Source organism: Phoxinus phoxinus, assembly GCF_949152265.1.
Source record: "Phoxinus phoxinus genome assembly, chromosome: 13".
In the NCBI taxonomy this organism is placed as follows: Eukaryota; Metazoa; Chordata; class Actinopteri; order Cypriniformes; family Leuciscidae; genus Phoxinus; species Phoxinus phoxinus.
Window position 1 is genome coordinate 29025078 of NC_136888.1, and position 17530 is coordinate 29042607.

General features: G+C 37.8%; 1 protein-coding gene across 1 annotated transcript in view; it reads right to left on the reverse strand.

Moving 5' to 3' along the window:
- crim1 (cysteine rich transmembrane BMP regulator 1 (chordin-like)) overlaps window positions 1–17530 on the reverse strand; it is a 119958-nt gene that overhangs the window by 9501 nt on the left and 92927 nt on the right. The window contains exons 8-12 of the mRNA XM_079632439.1: window positions 7929–8057; window positions 6732–6888; window positions 3383–3504; window positions 787–999; window positions 484–699 (exon numbers count right to left, since the gene is read on the reverse strand). Of these exons, the coding sequence (XP_079488565.1) occupies window positions 484–699; window positions 787–999; window positions 3383–3504; window positions 6732–6888; window positions 7929–8057 (837 nt within the window). The remainder of the gene's footprint in view (window positions 1–483; window positions 700–786; window positions 1000–3382; window positions 3505–6731; window positions 6889–7928; window positions 8058–17530) is intronic.

Consider the following 17530-nt stretch of genomic DNA (forward strand, 5'->3'; position numbering starts at 1 on the left):
TTCATAGCAACTCAAACAATGCAAGCTCGAAACATATCATATCATAAACATCTTTCCTCCTTTCATTTAGAAAGCTGAAAATGATTTCAGCGGCATTGAAGAGTAAACGGAAGTATGATATATTCTAGTTGCTGAAACATTTTCTGAAATGTCGTCCATCCATTCTATTCCTCTGTCACCCCTTCGGCTCAGAGTGTTGATCATGTACTCCAGCGCCCATGCAGTATTCATCATTTCCAAAAACCCATGCATTATGCACATTCACATTTTGTTAACTTTCCTCCAGTCAAAGGTGTCTCATGCCTATATGCTCTTAAAGTCCTCATAATGATGAATCTTTTAATAAAAAATGATGCCCTTAATTCTTCTCATACAAGATCCAAATACCACAGCTACTTTGACTTCTCTTTGACCCTGTTTTTAATAAGTTAGAGCAGGTCTGATGATCTTTTACAAATGTAAAGGTTTTTGTTGACAGCACACCTGGACAGTGAGGGCAGCAGGAATCCTGCGTTCTGATTGGACTGTGGCAGAGGAGGGGCGGGCACACCTCCGTCTCGCAGAGCACACGTCCGCTGTGGCAGGTGCACTGAGTGCAGGAGTCAATGTTCCACGTCTCTCCCTCCACAAAGTACTCTCCACCCGGGGCCAAACACACGGACGCCTCACTCAGCTCTGGCTTATGGGAACTGGACTCTTCTGAGAGAGATAATCAATATTTGAACATGTAAAAGGCATCTTTTGAGTATCTACGGAGATTGCCAGTATGTTGCAGTGTTGACTCACCTGGGCACGTGGGGCAACAGTGGCCTGGTCGGATGGTGGGGTTATCACAGGGGGGCACCGGGCAAGAAATAAGGGCACACATTTCTCTCCCAGCATGGCAGTAACAGTCCCTGCATCCGTCGTGCCAGCTCTGCCCATTCTCGTGCCTGCGGCCATCCATAGACAGGCAGGAGCCCAATTTCACTGCAGGAGCCACAGACGACGAACTCTGATCTGCACAGAGAAACAAATGAATGAACAATAAACACAGCAGCTGCCTTTCTGCCTTCATAGAGAGTACACAAATACTATGGCAGAACCACGATGGTCAGGTGGTGCTTTGAATGAACCAGTACGTACTGCATGATTCAACCTTTCATGTATATGTAATGCTCACTGTGATTTTGCCAAGTAAGACCTGGATCAACATTCCTGTCCGAAAATTAAGTCCTAACCCTATCCCTACCCCTAAACCTAACCCTAACCATAACTTTTCCCTAAAATCAGAGGAAAATGAGGTGAATGATGTAGAAGCACATAACCATGGTTTCAAGGCTAAACTTGACATCAACTGGAAACTTGTCCCTCAAAACTGATTGGTTGATTGCAATGCTGTTCCAGGATCAACAAAGATATTGAGCCATGTTGTACTTGGTGAAATCACGTTCACCAGTGTGTAATACAGCCGTTTCAAAGATCAAAGTGCACGATAAATGGGGTTTTTGTTTTTCTCAAAAGAAAGAACCAATTCTGAACTGCCTGAAACGATTCGTCAGTAATTCCAGTCTTACTCCGCAAATCTATCTAAGTCTGTAACAAATTTGCATAATTCCAGTCAATGATCTTCATTGGCTGCGTGTGAACAACATCTACTTTAACCCGCCATCAAACACTGTAGTTCAGTTGGTGTTGTTGACGTGGAGAAGACTATTTTTGGCGCTGCGAAAGCAAATTGACTTTGCATGTACTGTCAAAGGATGAGGACTTAGGTTCAAATTGGTACGTAAAACCAACGCCATTATTACGGTTCGTATCACTGTGTATCAAGTGTGGGAGAAGACTGAAATTTAGACATGGTAATGGACGTTATGTTTCCGACATGCACTGTAAGCGGTAAAACAGTCTCAAAAGACTTGGCCATCCGACCAATCAGAGCAGAGTAGGCTCTCGGAAAGAAGGAGTTTAGAGAGACTGGATCCTTTATTGAACCGTTTCAAACACTGTGAGAACAGAGGTGATGCTGCAATGTATATTAAAGTGTTTTTTTTTTTTTTGATGCATGTAAACCTATTGTAGGAGACCTGCGACACATGAAGGAGCTTTTGTGCAGCAAACTAAACTGGTAATGTGTTGGGTCGCCACTTGATGCCCACTGTAAAATCTTGGTTGAGAACTTCTGCTTTGCAATGAAAGCAGATCATAATTAAAATATAGAGGAGGTTTTATTTTAGACACAGAGCAGATGTTTGTTTAGAGTCTTGATGGATTATTTGGCATATTAATAGTGAAACGGGAAAGCCAGAGGATTCCCTGAATCATTTTTGCATTTATATTCCAGGCATTTGACCTCTTCAGCGAAACATTTTCAGTGGCTGCTCCACAAACAGCGTGAAATGACAAAAATATGCAAGCGATGCTTCGCACGCTCCAAACCCCACAGCACACAAAACATTCTCAAATCTCATTCAATCTGCCAAGAGCGTCACCTCTCACTGCCTCTCTATAACAGCGGCACGGCTCCAGCCAGGCCCCAGTCAATATCACAGAACCATTTCACATTGATTAAAATCCTGTCTGGGTGATATGTGGAGGATTCACGTTTCAAAAATTCAACGTGAGAGAGATTAAAAAAAGGGTGTTTTTCCTCACTCTCTCGTCTCATTAAACGGGCCGAGCTTGTGAATGTCTCACGTGCCAGCTTCATTATTGAAGATGAATCAAATGAGGACACAAGAGCCGGATGAATAATGGAGGAGTGTGAGTAACTGTGGGCCTGGCTTTTGTATGTACAACAGGTGGCCCTCAAAATAAATGGAAAATATGGGAAAGGGGGATGAGTCATGCTGGAGACCCTGGTCTCTGTGAATACGAGGTCCAGCAGTGCTCTGTGTGCACATGGCTCACACTTAAGAATTACAGAAACAACACCTCAGCATATCGATTCAGCTGTATGGGGCCAATGTACTATAGCACTAGATCACCTCTGGCCATGGAGGGAAAAAAAGAATTGAAACGTTTTAAATGGAAAGATTCGTATCCATGTTAGTTGTCTAAATCAAGACAGATTCAGGCATTAAAACAGATTTTGCGTATGCATTAAAGCAATAAGACATCAAATACAGTGATTTTACCAAGAATGTTCATGTGCCTGAAAAAATAAAATAATAATAATAATTGCCTTGAGCGGCTTATTATGTATGAGAAAAGTCACCAATCTATAACAAATTATTATAATTATCAATGATATTAAACCGAATAAACAATTTTGAAAAGTAATATAGTTCATAACAGTTCATTGTTGGGTGAACTAACCCTTTAAGATGGGATCTAACATTTTCCTATAAGAACTATATAACACAGAACCATACTTTTAAATATATATAATACTTTTGCTTACCTCTACACTGACAAATCAGACAGCCCAACTCATCATGCTGGAAGCCCATTGGACAGGCCTTGTCACATGGCAACTCGGGGCATTTCTTACAACGGCAGGTGTCACAACCATGTTTGTTCTTACTGGTAAGAGAACATGAGAACAAGAAAGCTTAAAAGAGAAAAAGTAATAAAACAATACATAAATAGTATAGTATACGATAGTATACAGTAAAAAAATACTTTTATATAACAATAATAGAAAACTTTTTTATGACTATGACTAAAAAATCAAAAAAATTGCGGAAGTTAAAATGAGTTTAACTATTAAAAAATGCGTCTCAATACCTTGTGTTATTTTCCCATTTAACTGATCACGTCTTGCATTTTTTCAAAGCAAAAAAAGGTTCTGGCTGACAAGAGATTAACAAATTTTTATTTGTGGATTGCTAGATCCACACCACCAGGTGTCAGTATTGGTTCAGAATGGCTGTTATATTAGCCAGTGCAACATACACAAACATGACTTAGTTAGTGCACCTTTAAAATAACTCTTCAAGACATATGGACTTCATAAAGAGTCAGTGCACACACTCAGCACACTTTGTCATTGGCACATCAAAGCTTGGCATTATACACCAGGTGCCAAAGACACGGTCCAATGTCATCCGTTAACACTGGAACAGAGAGCGAGAAGGAGAGAGAGGAAAGAAAGAGAGAGTCTTTGTTGACCTTACATGAAGTCCTGTCAGCAGATGGCACATTAAAGACGACTAACCAAAACGACAGATCAAAACGCTCCCTGAAGTCCAAGGCACCTTCCTTGGGGAACAAACTCTTGCCTGAACCCCAACTGCCCATCACACACACACACACACACACACGCACACACACACGCACACACACACACACACGCTTGTCCCCCTATCTGCTCTTATCAGATGAATAATAGGGCTGAGAAGCAGCCATGTGCAGTGCGTATTTGGTTTGGTGATAAGGAGCTATCAGGTATGATGTCAGCAGTGGGGAATATCAATATTCTTTGTGCAAGAGGAAGAAATCTGCGCTAAGCTGCATGCATTATTCAGGACGCGAGCTTGATCCTCAGCCATAACTTTGAGGGGGCATAAATAGATATCTAAAATTAGAATCTGAGATGCAAGCATTTGCACTTGTGTGCTCATTCATGACGGCAGAATTGAGAGGGAAAAGAGACAAAGATGGGCCAAGGGCCGAACTCTGATAAATAAAGACTCCTCTTTATTCAACCACGCCTGAGGGAATGAGTCTCAGATAGGAGATTATAGAGGTGCAAGACCAGCTAACACTGCTGCCTTATTCTCTGCAGTTGTCATTATGGTCTTTATTATATTTTAAAGGAACAGTACACCTAATAACAAAAATCAATCATTTAAAAAAATGTGCCCGTTTTTTATTATAAAGACAGTAGAGAGGAGGAAATCATGAGGGAGACGAAGGGGGAATGGGATTGGGTCTCGACGCAGGCCAAATTGGAACCTGCATTTCCCATATAAGCACCAGAGAGCAACATGTCAGGAGCAAGTGTGCTAACCACTACATCACAGCTCCAACCCGAGGTGGGATTGGCTGTGCTCGACATCAACTGTGATCAATTGCTGGATAGCTCCGTCCACAGTGAAATCTCATTGGTCCCAAATCTCACTCCTCATACAGCTGTATATAAAGATCAAATATGTTGTGGAGCATTTTGCTTTCAAAATCTTCTTGGGGGAAACTTGTTGCGTTGGATCTGGGGTGCGTTTTCTTGTACAATGACTTAACTCGCTGCTTAATCACCACAGTATAAGCGATTAATCGAATCCAAAATAAAAGTTTGTGTTTACACAATATATGTGTGTGTATTGTGTATAATTATTTTGTATATATAAATACACACACATGCATGTATATATTTGAGAAATATTTGCATTTATATACAGCATATATATTTTTATATGATTTGTATTATATATAAATATAACTATTTTATATATAAATAACACATTTTTCTTAAATATATACATGCATGTGTGTGTATTTATATATACAAAATAATTATACACAATACAGACACATATATTATGTAAACACAAACTTTTATTTTGGATTCGATTAATCGCGATTAATCGTTTACAGCCCTAGTATAAGGCATCATTGGAAAAATGAACTAGCTAGTCGTGGCTGTTTTCTGACACTGTAGTATCTCAAGTGCCATTCGTCGTCATTGGTTCAACAATATAGAACTGCTGTTAATAACGGCCCGTGATAATAACTAATCTATTTAAGTCTGCATGAAAAGAAGTTATGCTTCTAACCCCAGGTCAAGAGCAATAGCTTCGAACACAACTTTGCAAAACTGTTTGCGAATGTTCAACTATGGTTTCAGGAAACATTGTATTGTTGAACTACAGTTTATTATCAATGGAACTTGTGACCATAGATGACCAGTGATGCTTTTGGGAAACATGCTTGCTTTTACATGGTCGTGTGTAGAATTCGTCATTTGGATAGAAAGCACGAAAAAAAAAAAAAGCCCTGACAATCAGACATCATTCACTAAAAGAAGTGGCACATACTTTCTTGCACTTTTCTCTTCTTTCTCATCTCCATTCGTCACAAGGTGTCTCTTTAACCTGTCGACTGCACAGCGCCACAAAAGTTTTTACAAATTGGCTCAGCGATCTGCCTGCGTAATTGGAGCATTTTTTTTGCAGACGTGGAACAGCAGTGTTTATTCGCAGTGGTGTCAAGACATGGTGTTGTGTAGATTAGGTGTTCAGCTTCGCTATCGCAGCTCATCCTTTACGCGGCGCAATCAGAGACGCTGATCTGAGCCGGCTCTAATTAGCTGTCAGCTCCAAACTCGCAGTCGGGCACAAACAAGCAAAGCATAGCGCAGGGGATCATTTTGTCATTCACAATTTCTCCAGACCGTTTTAGGAACAGTGTGGGATTCGCTTCGGTTTGTGACAAATAATGACTTGAAAATCATTGGGATAACAATGACATAAAATGAAAGATAACAATGGTCTGGACTTTTTTGAACTATATTATTAGCTCAGTGAAGTGGAGACTAGGGAAGACGTATTGTTATACTAATCCCTAAAAGCTAAAAAACCTAACATGTCATGTAGTTAACCTTTTTTTAAATTGCCTTAAAGTGAAACTAACAGTCCCGCAAAACCAATCCGCCTCAAATACAAGTTCTCGTGGTCAAAGCAGGAAGAGCTTTATGGATTTTCATGAAGTTTGAAGACATTTGATCACTTGCTGTACAACTAACAAGTAATGTTTAACAGAAACTGCACTTCTTGTTGTTACCTCTGTGCATCAGATTATTGTTTTCTTACATGTAGCCGAATGGGCATTCCTTGGCACAGGCCACAGCCTTGCACTTCTTGTGACGTGGGCGACACTGGCAAACCTCACAGCCGTGAAGGTCAGTCTGGAAGCCAAAAGGGCAGTTTAGAGTGCAGCTGGTTATTAGACCACTGCACAACTCTTCTCCTGAAGGTTAGAAGAAAAACACAGCAGAGACCAATTCATTACAGCTTTAGACATTAATTGCACTTCAGTATCAAGCTTTAAGATTGGCACATATGAGAAAGGCAACATACATTAATACAAAAAGAAAAATTAAAACACCCTGTATGCACTAAAACACAATATAATATAATATAATATAATATAATATAATATAATATATTATAATATAATATAATATAATATAATATAATATAATATAATATAATATAATATAATATAATATAATATAATAGTAGAATTAGAATATTGCATGGCTGGAAAAGGCTCTCAGCCAATCAGATTCAAGAAACAGAACTTTAATTTAATATAATATAATATAATATAATAGTTTTTCCTTCATTATCTTTAACTCATCCATTATTTATTCATTTAAAAAAAATGCTTTGAGAAGCACCCAACTATTATATTATATGAATTATTATATTATTATATTATATTATATCTTGACTTTGTATATAATAATATAATTAAAAAAGTTGGAAAAACTGAAATGAAATCCTGTACACTTACCTAATAATTACAAAATCTTAAAATTCACAACAAAAGTTGAAAAAGAATTGTACTCTATTCTATTTATAACTATTTACAGTAAAAATTGTATTTAAAAAAAATCTGTTTTGTGAATTTGTAAATGTAATTATATATTTATATTGAAGCATATTCCTTGAAGATAAATAAATGAAAAGTAATTTGAGACACAAATCAGTCAAGTGTGTCCAAACGTTTTACTAGTAATGTATATCTCATAATAGAATATTTATAATCCACAACCAGGCTTGTGGTCCCACCCTAAATCAGCATTATTATCTTTTCCCTCTGACATTTGTCAGACTTAGATTCACCCAGTCTATCTTAGCATAAAAACAATCCTTTAATCCCTCTGCCCTTCAGTGTTTATCCTCATAAACATCTCTGCTAAAGCCAGTCCGTGTCTGGAGAGAAGCGTGTGTATGGGCTGAGGAAGATGAAGCACTTCTCCAGTGACGTAACCGCTCACTTACGTGTCTTGCAGCCGCACGTCCTGCAGCCGCTGGAGTCCAGCCGGAAGCCGTACGGGCAGCTCTTGTCCTCCAGCGTGCAGTTGTCCAGTGAGCCGCAGGCAGGGGGCGCCATCGTGATGTAGGTGGGCTCTGGAAAGCAAAAGAATTCCCCCAGAGGATGTGAGTCACTCTAGACTAAGTCAGACAGTTAAACAGACAGAGAAACAATATGGGAACCATAGGGGTTTAAACGGGACTACGCTTATGAGTCATTGGATTCAAACACAATTTTCCATAGACTTTCTTTTACTTTCAGTTAAAAGGATAGTTCACACACAAACATAAATCCTGCCATCATTTATCATCCTGCCTCATCCTCATGTTGGCTTGGGGAACACAGAGGGAGTTTTGAAGAATATCCTGACAACTTTTTTCAATATAATAAAACCAGTGTTATTTTAGTATTATTTATATACTATTATATTATTATACTTTTATATTTATATTTTAATTTTCAGGTTTTAGTAACTTTGTATTTTTATTAATTCCTATTTTTCAATGTCTATTTCGCTTTATTATTAATTGCATTTTTATTTTTTATGAATTTTAGTACTTATTTTACTTTTTAAACTTATTTTATTTCACCAAGTTTCACCAAATACTGTATCTGCTCTCTCCCTCTCTCCCTCTCTCTCTCTCTCTCTCTCTCTCTCTCTCTCTCTCTCTCTCTCTCTCTATATATATATATATATATATACAGTATATATATTCTGTCATATCCATCCGCACATTCACACAGCCGAAGCACAACCAAAACAATGTTCTAGGGGCCAAAAGTTACACAGTGAGCATTTAATAATAACAACAATACTGAAAAACTGAAATTTTGGGGGGTGAAAACTCCCTTATTTGGATGTAAAAAAATAACAAATATTATCTCTCTTTGCTCACAATGATATCTCAGGCTAATACAAATCCCACTTGGTTATAATTGATCAGAATGAATCGAATATCAGATTACAGAGCTGTTTAATATAGAATATAAACCATTCTTCCATTTGGTTATGACACCCCTGACAAGTTTCTATTTGATCTCGATCTTTCCGGTCGAAAGCTTTAATCCATTCTGAAAAAGATGGGAAACTATGCAGTCAGATGGATAGACAGAAAGAAATAGAGATGATTGATAAAGTTGTCAAGGTCTAAAATGAATAAAAGCCTTCATGACTACAAATACAGTTGATGGCAGCAGTCCAAAAGCGAGCCATCATCACTGGAAATTGACTTTTTCACGGTGCGACGAGAATCTATAATTCGCCACTCCAGGAAAACCTGAATGCTTGTAGTACATGCTGAAATTACTGACTGAATTGATTGGTTTGTGCCTGTCAAACAGATCATCCAATCAGCTTCTCTCTTGGCTCTTTTCTGATTTTTCACCTGCATGCAGCTTTGAATGCAGTGCTGGTCTGCTATAGGAAAACAATTTCATGTTCAAGTATACATGCAAACACGAGTATGCAATTTCATTTTTATTCGAACAACAACAGATGATCCATCTTAAAGGGACAGTTCACACCAAAAAAAAAAAAAAAAAAAAAATTACACAAAGACTTTCTAGTGTGTGCTCTTAAGCGGCTCTTTGAAAATTGAAATATTATGGAGACGGTTTGGCCGTGTATTATGCTAATTAGTAACTGCAGGCATGCGCTTCCTCGTAAAGAATAATCGGGAATCATTAGCATTAGAACGAGGATGAGAACAAATGTATAAGCGTGTGCTGCTTGTACGCAATTATTAGTGAAGCAGACCCACTGTGTTTTGTTTATGCTCATTAAGCTGCTCTTTTAAACAGCATGCGGTCTCTGGTGGGCTGACCCTAGACCACACGGCTGCTGGGACACACTGCGCTGGAGAGAGACAGACTTGTGTCAGGGTTTGCAAATGAGTCAAGACACGTTCATCTTTTGATTAGCTTGAACCGCACATGGAGAAGAGACACATGAGCTGTCAGTGGCCAAAAGAGAGTGCCGTCCTTGCATTAATAATTAGTGCAGTACCTTTCTCAGACTGAATATAAATACAGTTGTCATGGCCTGGATTTTGGGAGTCAATTCGTTATTAGAGCTCAACAGTGTCCTTTTTATTGTATGGAAAGGGGAAGTGTGAATAAGAAATGGTAACACTTTATTTTGATGATCCCCCAACAGACATTCCACTAACTATAAGTAACTTTGCAACTACTGGTACATGTCAACTTATTATACTAACCCGAACCCTGAACCCTAACCTAACAGTCTACTAATACTCTAATGAGAGTTAGTTGAAATGTAGTTGCAAAGTTACTTATAGTTAATAGAATGTCTAAAGTGGACCATCAAAATAAAGTGTAACCTAAGAAACTGCTTTTGTGTTTCATGGGAAAAGGAGAATCAGATAGGTTTGAAATGAAATAAGGGTAAATTACAGAATTTTAATTTCATTGTGAACTATCCCTTTAATACGTTCAAAACAGCATTTGTGCAGTGTTTTCCTGCAGTGCTAAGAGTCACCAGAGTTGGAAGTTGTGGTCTGAATTGAATGTGAAGAAAAAAAGACTGCACTGCAAAATAAAGCCAAGACAACACATCTTTCTACTGTGCATTCACTGGAAACAACCAAAAACAAACATAGAGCGTGACTAGTCTAATCTGATTTACCAACAAATGACTCGCACAATAAGACTCACAAAAAACAAGTTATTGGATTGAAACACTGTCAAATCCCTCATTGAATAAACTCACTGAATTCGTCAAGTCATTACATCCAGGCATGTTTGAATAAAAATAAAGCAACGGTTTTGATGAAACTTAAATCAGTATCATTACCGGCTGACTGTTCATATGATACTGTGTAGTTGCAGAACAAAACTTTCATTAAACATTACATGAAATATATAGCCTACCAATAAAAAATAAAAAAAAGAAAGAAAGAAATTAATACTTTTATTTAGCATGGATACATTAATCTAAACAAATAAGAAAGACCATGGCAGGTGTCAATTTAAATGTTTGCCGGATAAATTTTTTACAATTAAGAATTAAAAATGTAAAGTATAAATATTAGTAGCATATTAAACATAAATAAAATCATTATATAAACAAGTTGAAATAATGAAAATTGGTGACTTTAATAAACGCAAAGACTATCGCTTAACAATTTCGGATAGTTACAGTAGATTTACTGACTTTAACAGTTTATAGTTTTTCGTTAATAATGGCTAGTGCGGTGGCTGAGATATATGTGAACCTACCAATATCCATTGCTATGATTATTCGAATGATTTATCATGAGAGGGAAAAAATACGTTTTAGTTGCATAACATCGGTTAATGGAAACGTCATCATTTCGCAATAGTTTTTTATCGTTATTTACAAAAAAGTTTTGTGCAAATCTGTAATGAAAACGCAACTTATGATTCTCAAAAGCCTATATTTATTTATATCACATAATGGCAACCAATGATTAAAAGTGGCTACTTTTCTCTCCCCAATTTGTCTCAAATGTAAGGACATTCAATTAAAAACAAGCTAGCTCTCAGCGATAAATAGAAACCTGAGGCGAAAAAACCCCAGCATTCTGTTTTCCTATTCATTAAAGCACGCTGTCCATTAACACTACTGTAACATTTGAAGCCATGGCGCTATTAGTGCCTCGTTTTATTTCTTCATATGTAGCTCCACAACAAACAGATCATGCTCATATTCAAAGACTGCTTGAAATAAACAAGTGACATGTAATGAAGGCACATATTTAAACATATTTAATATGGAATAATACCAGTGCAAAACGCTTCTGGCAGTGGGGTTTACTATAAAACCTGATGTGCGATCTTTGGGGGTTGAACCCAACCTGACAGCTTTCATTTGCTTAATTACACAGGCTGCGTCTGGTACAATAACTTGCTTCTGACAGGGAGAGGGTGTCACCTTGAGGAAATGAGCTCTTCTAACAAATAATAATTAGGAAATAAAAATGCACAGAGTGCAGGGCAGCTGGCAAATGAGCTAAATTAAGCTGTCCTGGGACCAGGGGGATAGAGTCAGGGCTGTGTCCAACAGGGCCCAGAGGACAGAAGCAGGACTGAGGCAGGACATGGACACACACCAGCAGCGGTGGGATGTTTCAGTGCCAAAAGACAACACTGGACTGGGTACATCTGTTCACAAAAAGCGGGCAAATGCACCAGTGCTTGTGTTGGGAAAATTGAATATTTACAATATATTCAATGTTAAACAGTCAGTTCTGATAATTATTATTAAGATATACTTACTAACTGGCTACATTTTGTTTGAAACCTGTTGCTAAATACTAACAATATGAACTAAGCCACTCAATATTAAATGAAATAATGCTACAAGATGGCCACGTTCACAGCAGCAGAATACTAGTCCCTAACATGGTTACTTTCACACACAGTTCAGTTATTTACAGGAGTGACAACCACATTATATGGAAGCTTGTTTCTGCCACAGAATAAAACATTTGAAAAGATAATTGTGACTTTTTATCTCACAATTGCGAGTTTATATCTCACAATTGTTACTTTATTTCTCCGAATTGCAAGATATAAACGGGAAAAAATTGAATATCGTGCAAAAGTTCATTTATTTCAGTAATTCAACTTCAAAGTTGAAACTAATATATTATATAGACTCATTACATGCAAAGTGAGATATTTTAAGCCTTTATTTGTTATAATTTTGATTATGGCTTACAGCTTATGAAAACCCCAAATTCAAAATTAGAATATTGTGAAAAGTTTTCATAAGCTGTAAGCCATAATCATCAAAATTATAACAAATAAAGGCTTGAAACATCTCACTTTGCATGTAATGAGTCTATATAATATATTAGTTTCACCTTTTAAGTTGAATTACTGAAATAAATGCACGATATTCAAATTTTTCCAGTTTCACCTCTTCTTATATATATATATATACATTATATAAAATGGCTGTCCCTTCAGTACTATTGTCACTGGAATGTGTTGATAACTTTCCCAAACGACTGCATGTAACATGCCACATGTAAATGAGAAGCGCAGCGAGAGCAGAGTTCTCTAGACCTTGCCAACAGGTATGGCTATTTAAGTCCTCTATCAAGGGGGATTTCAGGCATCATTACAGCTTCCTTTTATTTCCCCATTTCCCATCTTTTATTAGGGCCACATATGGCTCTGCTGAATGCACATGGCAATTTCTTTGCTTTATCTGGCAAGATAAAAAAAAAAAGTCATAGAATGGAGTAACACTCCTATCTTTATTTTTGATTGCAGCACTGCTATCACAAGGCTGCCGACACTTCGACTCTGACAGCAGGAGACAACAGGCTTTGTTATGGATGGAACCATCAAGGTGACAAAACAGAACTGTGTGTGTGACTTCAGAACAGTCATGGAGACAGTACGTTTGTTGTTCTGCATTGCATTGCATAAATTAATTAAGTTAATAAATTAATGAGTTCAAAATGAGTTGCCTTCTATTGACATCATCTTTTGTAAAAACAAGTAAATAGTAGGTAATGCACTTTTTAGGGCCTGAGCACCGATGGTGTGAGGACCCTATGGGAATTGCTCTGTTTATTTGGCTTTATTTTTGAACAAAATGGGCATAAACCTTACACACATTAACAAAAATCACCAAAATAAATTATTAACCTTGTTAATGCCTTATATAGAATTCAAAAAGTTTAAAAAATCTTTCAACTCCTTTAATGGTTATGTAAATACGATAAACCCAGTAAGTTTTGCATTATAAAGCCGAAAGGGATCATTTATATAGACACAAATTGGTAACAGACATCCATTCATATTAAACTGTATAGTCCAATCGGTCAAAGAACGATTTTGAAAACTTTATATCTCAAATAACTGCATATTTTATATTTCCATAATGCAAGGTATACATTCATAGCAAGTGCTTTACTTTAAAGTTTTTTTTTTGTTTGTTTTATAATATTGAGTCAAAATGTCTTCCTTTTTAGAACAGGCCACTGCTTCTGTCGAAAGAGCTTAACTTGTATTGAATCTGGAATATATTTTAAGAGCTTACATTACACCGCAGCCGTGGAGAATAGATGCCCAAATATCAACACTTTAGTACAACTTCTGCTCCCTATACTGACATTTAGCTGATGCTTTTATCCAGAGCAACAGCATACAATATTTATTACAGGGTATAATAGCCCGGGAGCAACTTAGGGCCTTGCTCAAGGGCTCCATGCTAACAGTTAATGAATGGCTCCTCGCTGGGTTCAAACCTGCAAACTTCTGGATGCCATTCCAGATACAGGAATAGCTCACTAAAAATTATGAAAAACACAACAAAAGTAAAATAAAACTGGTGCATATGATCACAAATGCTACATTCCAAGTCTTCTGAAGCCATTTGATAGGTTTGTGTGAGTAAAGGATGTGACACTAACATACATCACTGTGATTGGCAGTCCAGCTTAGCAAACAAGAGCACAACAAGAAGAATGGAGGTGACGAAAACAAGCAAACAGCTAAGCAACTTATCGGACATATTCAAAGAAGCTATATTACAAATCCATCTGTAGTGATCGAAAATTGTGTGAATATGTTAAGCAAGCATGGCTTTGTTTACAGTTTGTATATCCGCAGTCCTAGCTCTTCTGGTTTCCCTTTTTGAATGGCGAATACAGACTACTGCCACCTGCTGGTATGGAGAGTTATCAGAGGCGCAGAACATACGTGCTAGTTGGTCATTGGCTGTAGTTGCGGTGTGTTTAAATGTGAGGCGACACCACAGTTAACCTTTGTTGCTGCTAGCATGTTATGGCTTTTAAACATTTTAAATGAGTTTTAGTTATTTAAATGTTTTTTTTATTTAAATCAGGTATTTTATATTGTATGACTTCAGAGATATGGAGCACAAGACATATGAGACCACTTTTATGGTGCTCTTTCGGCCATTTCTGGAGCTTGACAGCTTTAAACTGACTTCCATTGTACAGAAAAGCAAAGAGATTGTGGAAGATAACACTTTTTTTTGAGCAGTAGTAGAAAAGTGTAAATAATATGATCACGGACTCCTTTTATGTTGTGAGACAATCTGCTAAACTTCTCTTTGTGTCCTCCATGGAAGTAAGAATACCATATCCAGTTGAATGACATGAGTGTGAGAGCAAAATACGGAGTGATAAATTCATATGAAGCACTAAGCGGTTAGTCACCTTGCCGTCACAGAGGGAGGATTTCGAAACCGTTTGAATATTTTCAAATTCATGTAGTCTGTCTGTGCTTAACCTTTCACTGCAGTCCGTGATGATGAGCAGGCACACACGCTGCCTTTGATCTACCTCTGCACCGCCCGGAGAAAGAGCGAGAGAGAGAGAATTCAAATAAAGAGAGAGCGCTGTATTTGAGATGTGGTTAGAGATGCATTGGTGGTATTGTGTGAATAGAACTTTGTATGGAAAGCCATAGTGCACTACCCCCTCACTTCACCTCAGTACCGAAGTGAGTGCTCTCCACGGTCAGGCAGACCCATCTAAACCTCTAATTGCTTCACAGGCCGAAAGGCGTATGAAAGATTAATTGAAAAGGGGTGAATGTGAGCGTGCTGCACTGCGAAGGTCTGCAGACATGCCGCTGTCACTCTCTGTCCATCCACTGCTTTCTCTCTCTCTACTTCAACCAGCTCAAACTACCTCAAGTCTTAAGAGCCGCTAATCACACACTTTGCATCCCAAATTATATTTATTTATTTGCCATTTTTTAAAGAAAATGTGAATAGTGGTTGTGCAAGCAAAACGTATTCCACGATGTTAGGGTATTGTATGCTATGAGTAAATAATAATAATAATATATATAGTATCTATATGATAACATGATAATGTTATTCTGCTTGTATATATTTTATAGAAAATATATTATTTATTATTATTACGATTATGTTTGAGATTATTCAAAGATTATTAATAACAACTGTAGCCTGGCATCAGAATAGTAAAACTGACATAATAAAGTGTCTATTCTAGATTTTTTTTTTTTTTTTAAACACTTTATGATCGTAGGTTGAGTGTTTAAACATGCTAAAGCTAACGGCAACAAATCAAAAAAGGTCCCTTTTTAAATTTGAAAATGGCAATGGTCATTAAAAAAACAAATTTTAAAATGTCCCAGCTTAAAATCAATGTAAAGTGCAAAGTCTTTGGGATTTTTCAAAAGATTTATCATACGGCATGTGAAATCAGAATGCTTAGAAACTGCTTCTCAACAAGCCACACAATTTGAGGCATCACTCATTTCTGTAGCCCATTTGTTGACATCCATAACCCCGAGTGTGAGCCATAGTAAGGCTTGCCTTTACTATTAGCAAGCACCACTATGAGACGAAGCACTCCAGGCGTTGTTTTCTCTCAATATACTGAGCCGGAGCAAAAGAGGGATGCTTCATTTGCTTGGATCTTTAATTGGAAGGAGGTTGAAGGTGCAGAGGGTAGATGAGACAGACAGGAATCCTATTACCCCCGGTGTGACTCAATTCCACTGGAACCGCATTGATCATAATCAACACGACAGTTGGTGGAGTCTCGCCCCCACAGCCACAAAAAAAAAAAAAAAATGCTGCTTGTTTAGTATGGTTTTTCATAACCTCCTCCACACATATTGTCAGTCTGGCATTTAGGATGGCTTGATAAGATTGTTAATCACTCTGAACAAGCTTTCCTTTCCTGGTCCCAAGTCTGTGAATAACAGGAGGTGAAAAGAACATCATGTAACTTTGTGATTTGAAAATCTAGACGGCAAACAGAGACGTGAGAAAATCTATATTCTCCAGCTTTATTCAAAAGGATGATGTCATCGGTCGACACACACAGCCAATCCTGGGAGAAATTCATTATCCGACATTCCTGCCACTCATCTATCACTTGCTCGCTTCTTCCCATGTGTGAAATAACCTTTATAAACCCTCTCTACAAGAATGTAGCCCATGCCCCGGCAAACCGACCTGCATTCCTGCATACCGAAGTGTGCGTCCATACCTCGCGGTGCTTAATCAAAGCTTATCACGAGATACAAAACGTTGCTCGCAACAAACACTGAGAGGAAAACCCAGCCAGCTGCAGTGGGAGTGGAAGTCCCAGGGGTAGCCGTTACAGATCTGTGAGCAGTATGAAAAATACATGGGCAGGTGGGATATGATATTCCACTGCTTGCGAGGGTAGGGAGCAAGGTCTAATGGAGGGAAATCCACAGGAAGGGTTTTGGTGCAGCGTTGCATGACAGTAAAGGAGACACAATGCATATAGACCTGAGATATGAGACGATGGAGATGTTTAGGTTGTGCTGGATCCAGGTATGCACCTGCCTGTCCTGCTCTCATTCCAATAGATTATTCACACATACAGTATGTGACTGGAATGGAAACTCAAAAGATTCAGAGTACTACAGAACATTGAGAGGAAACGGAGAAAGTGCTCGCTCACACACACAGACTCAAAAGTCCAATTCATTTTAGAGACTCGGTAATTTCAGTCAAGCAGTTCAAAAAACAATTCACTGATTTGTCGAATCGTCACTCATTGTGATGTCCTCATTGTTTTGTAGACAAACA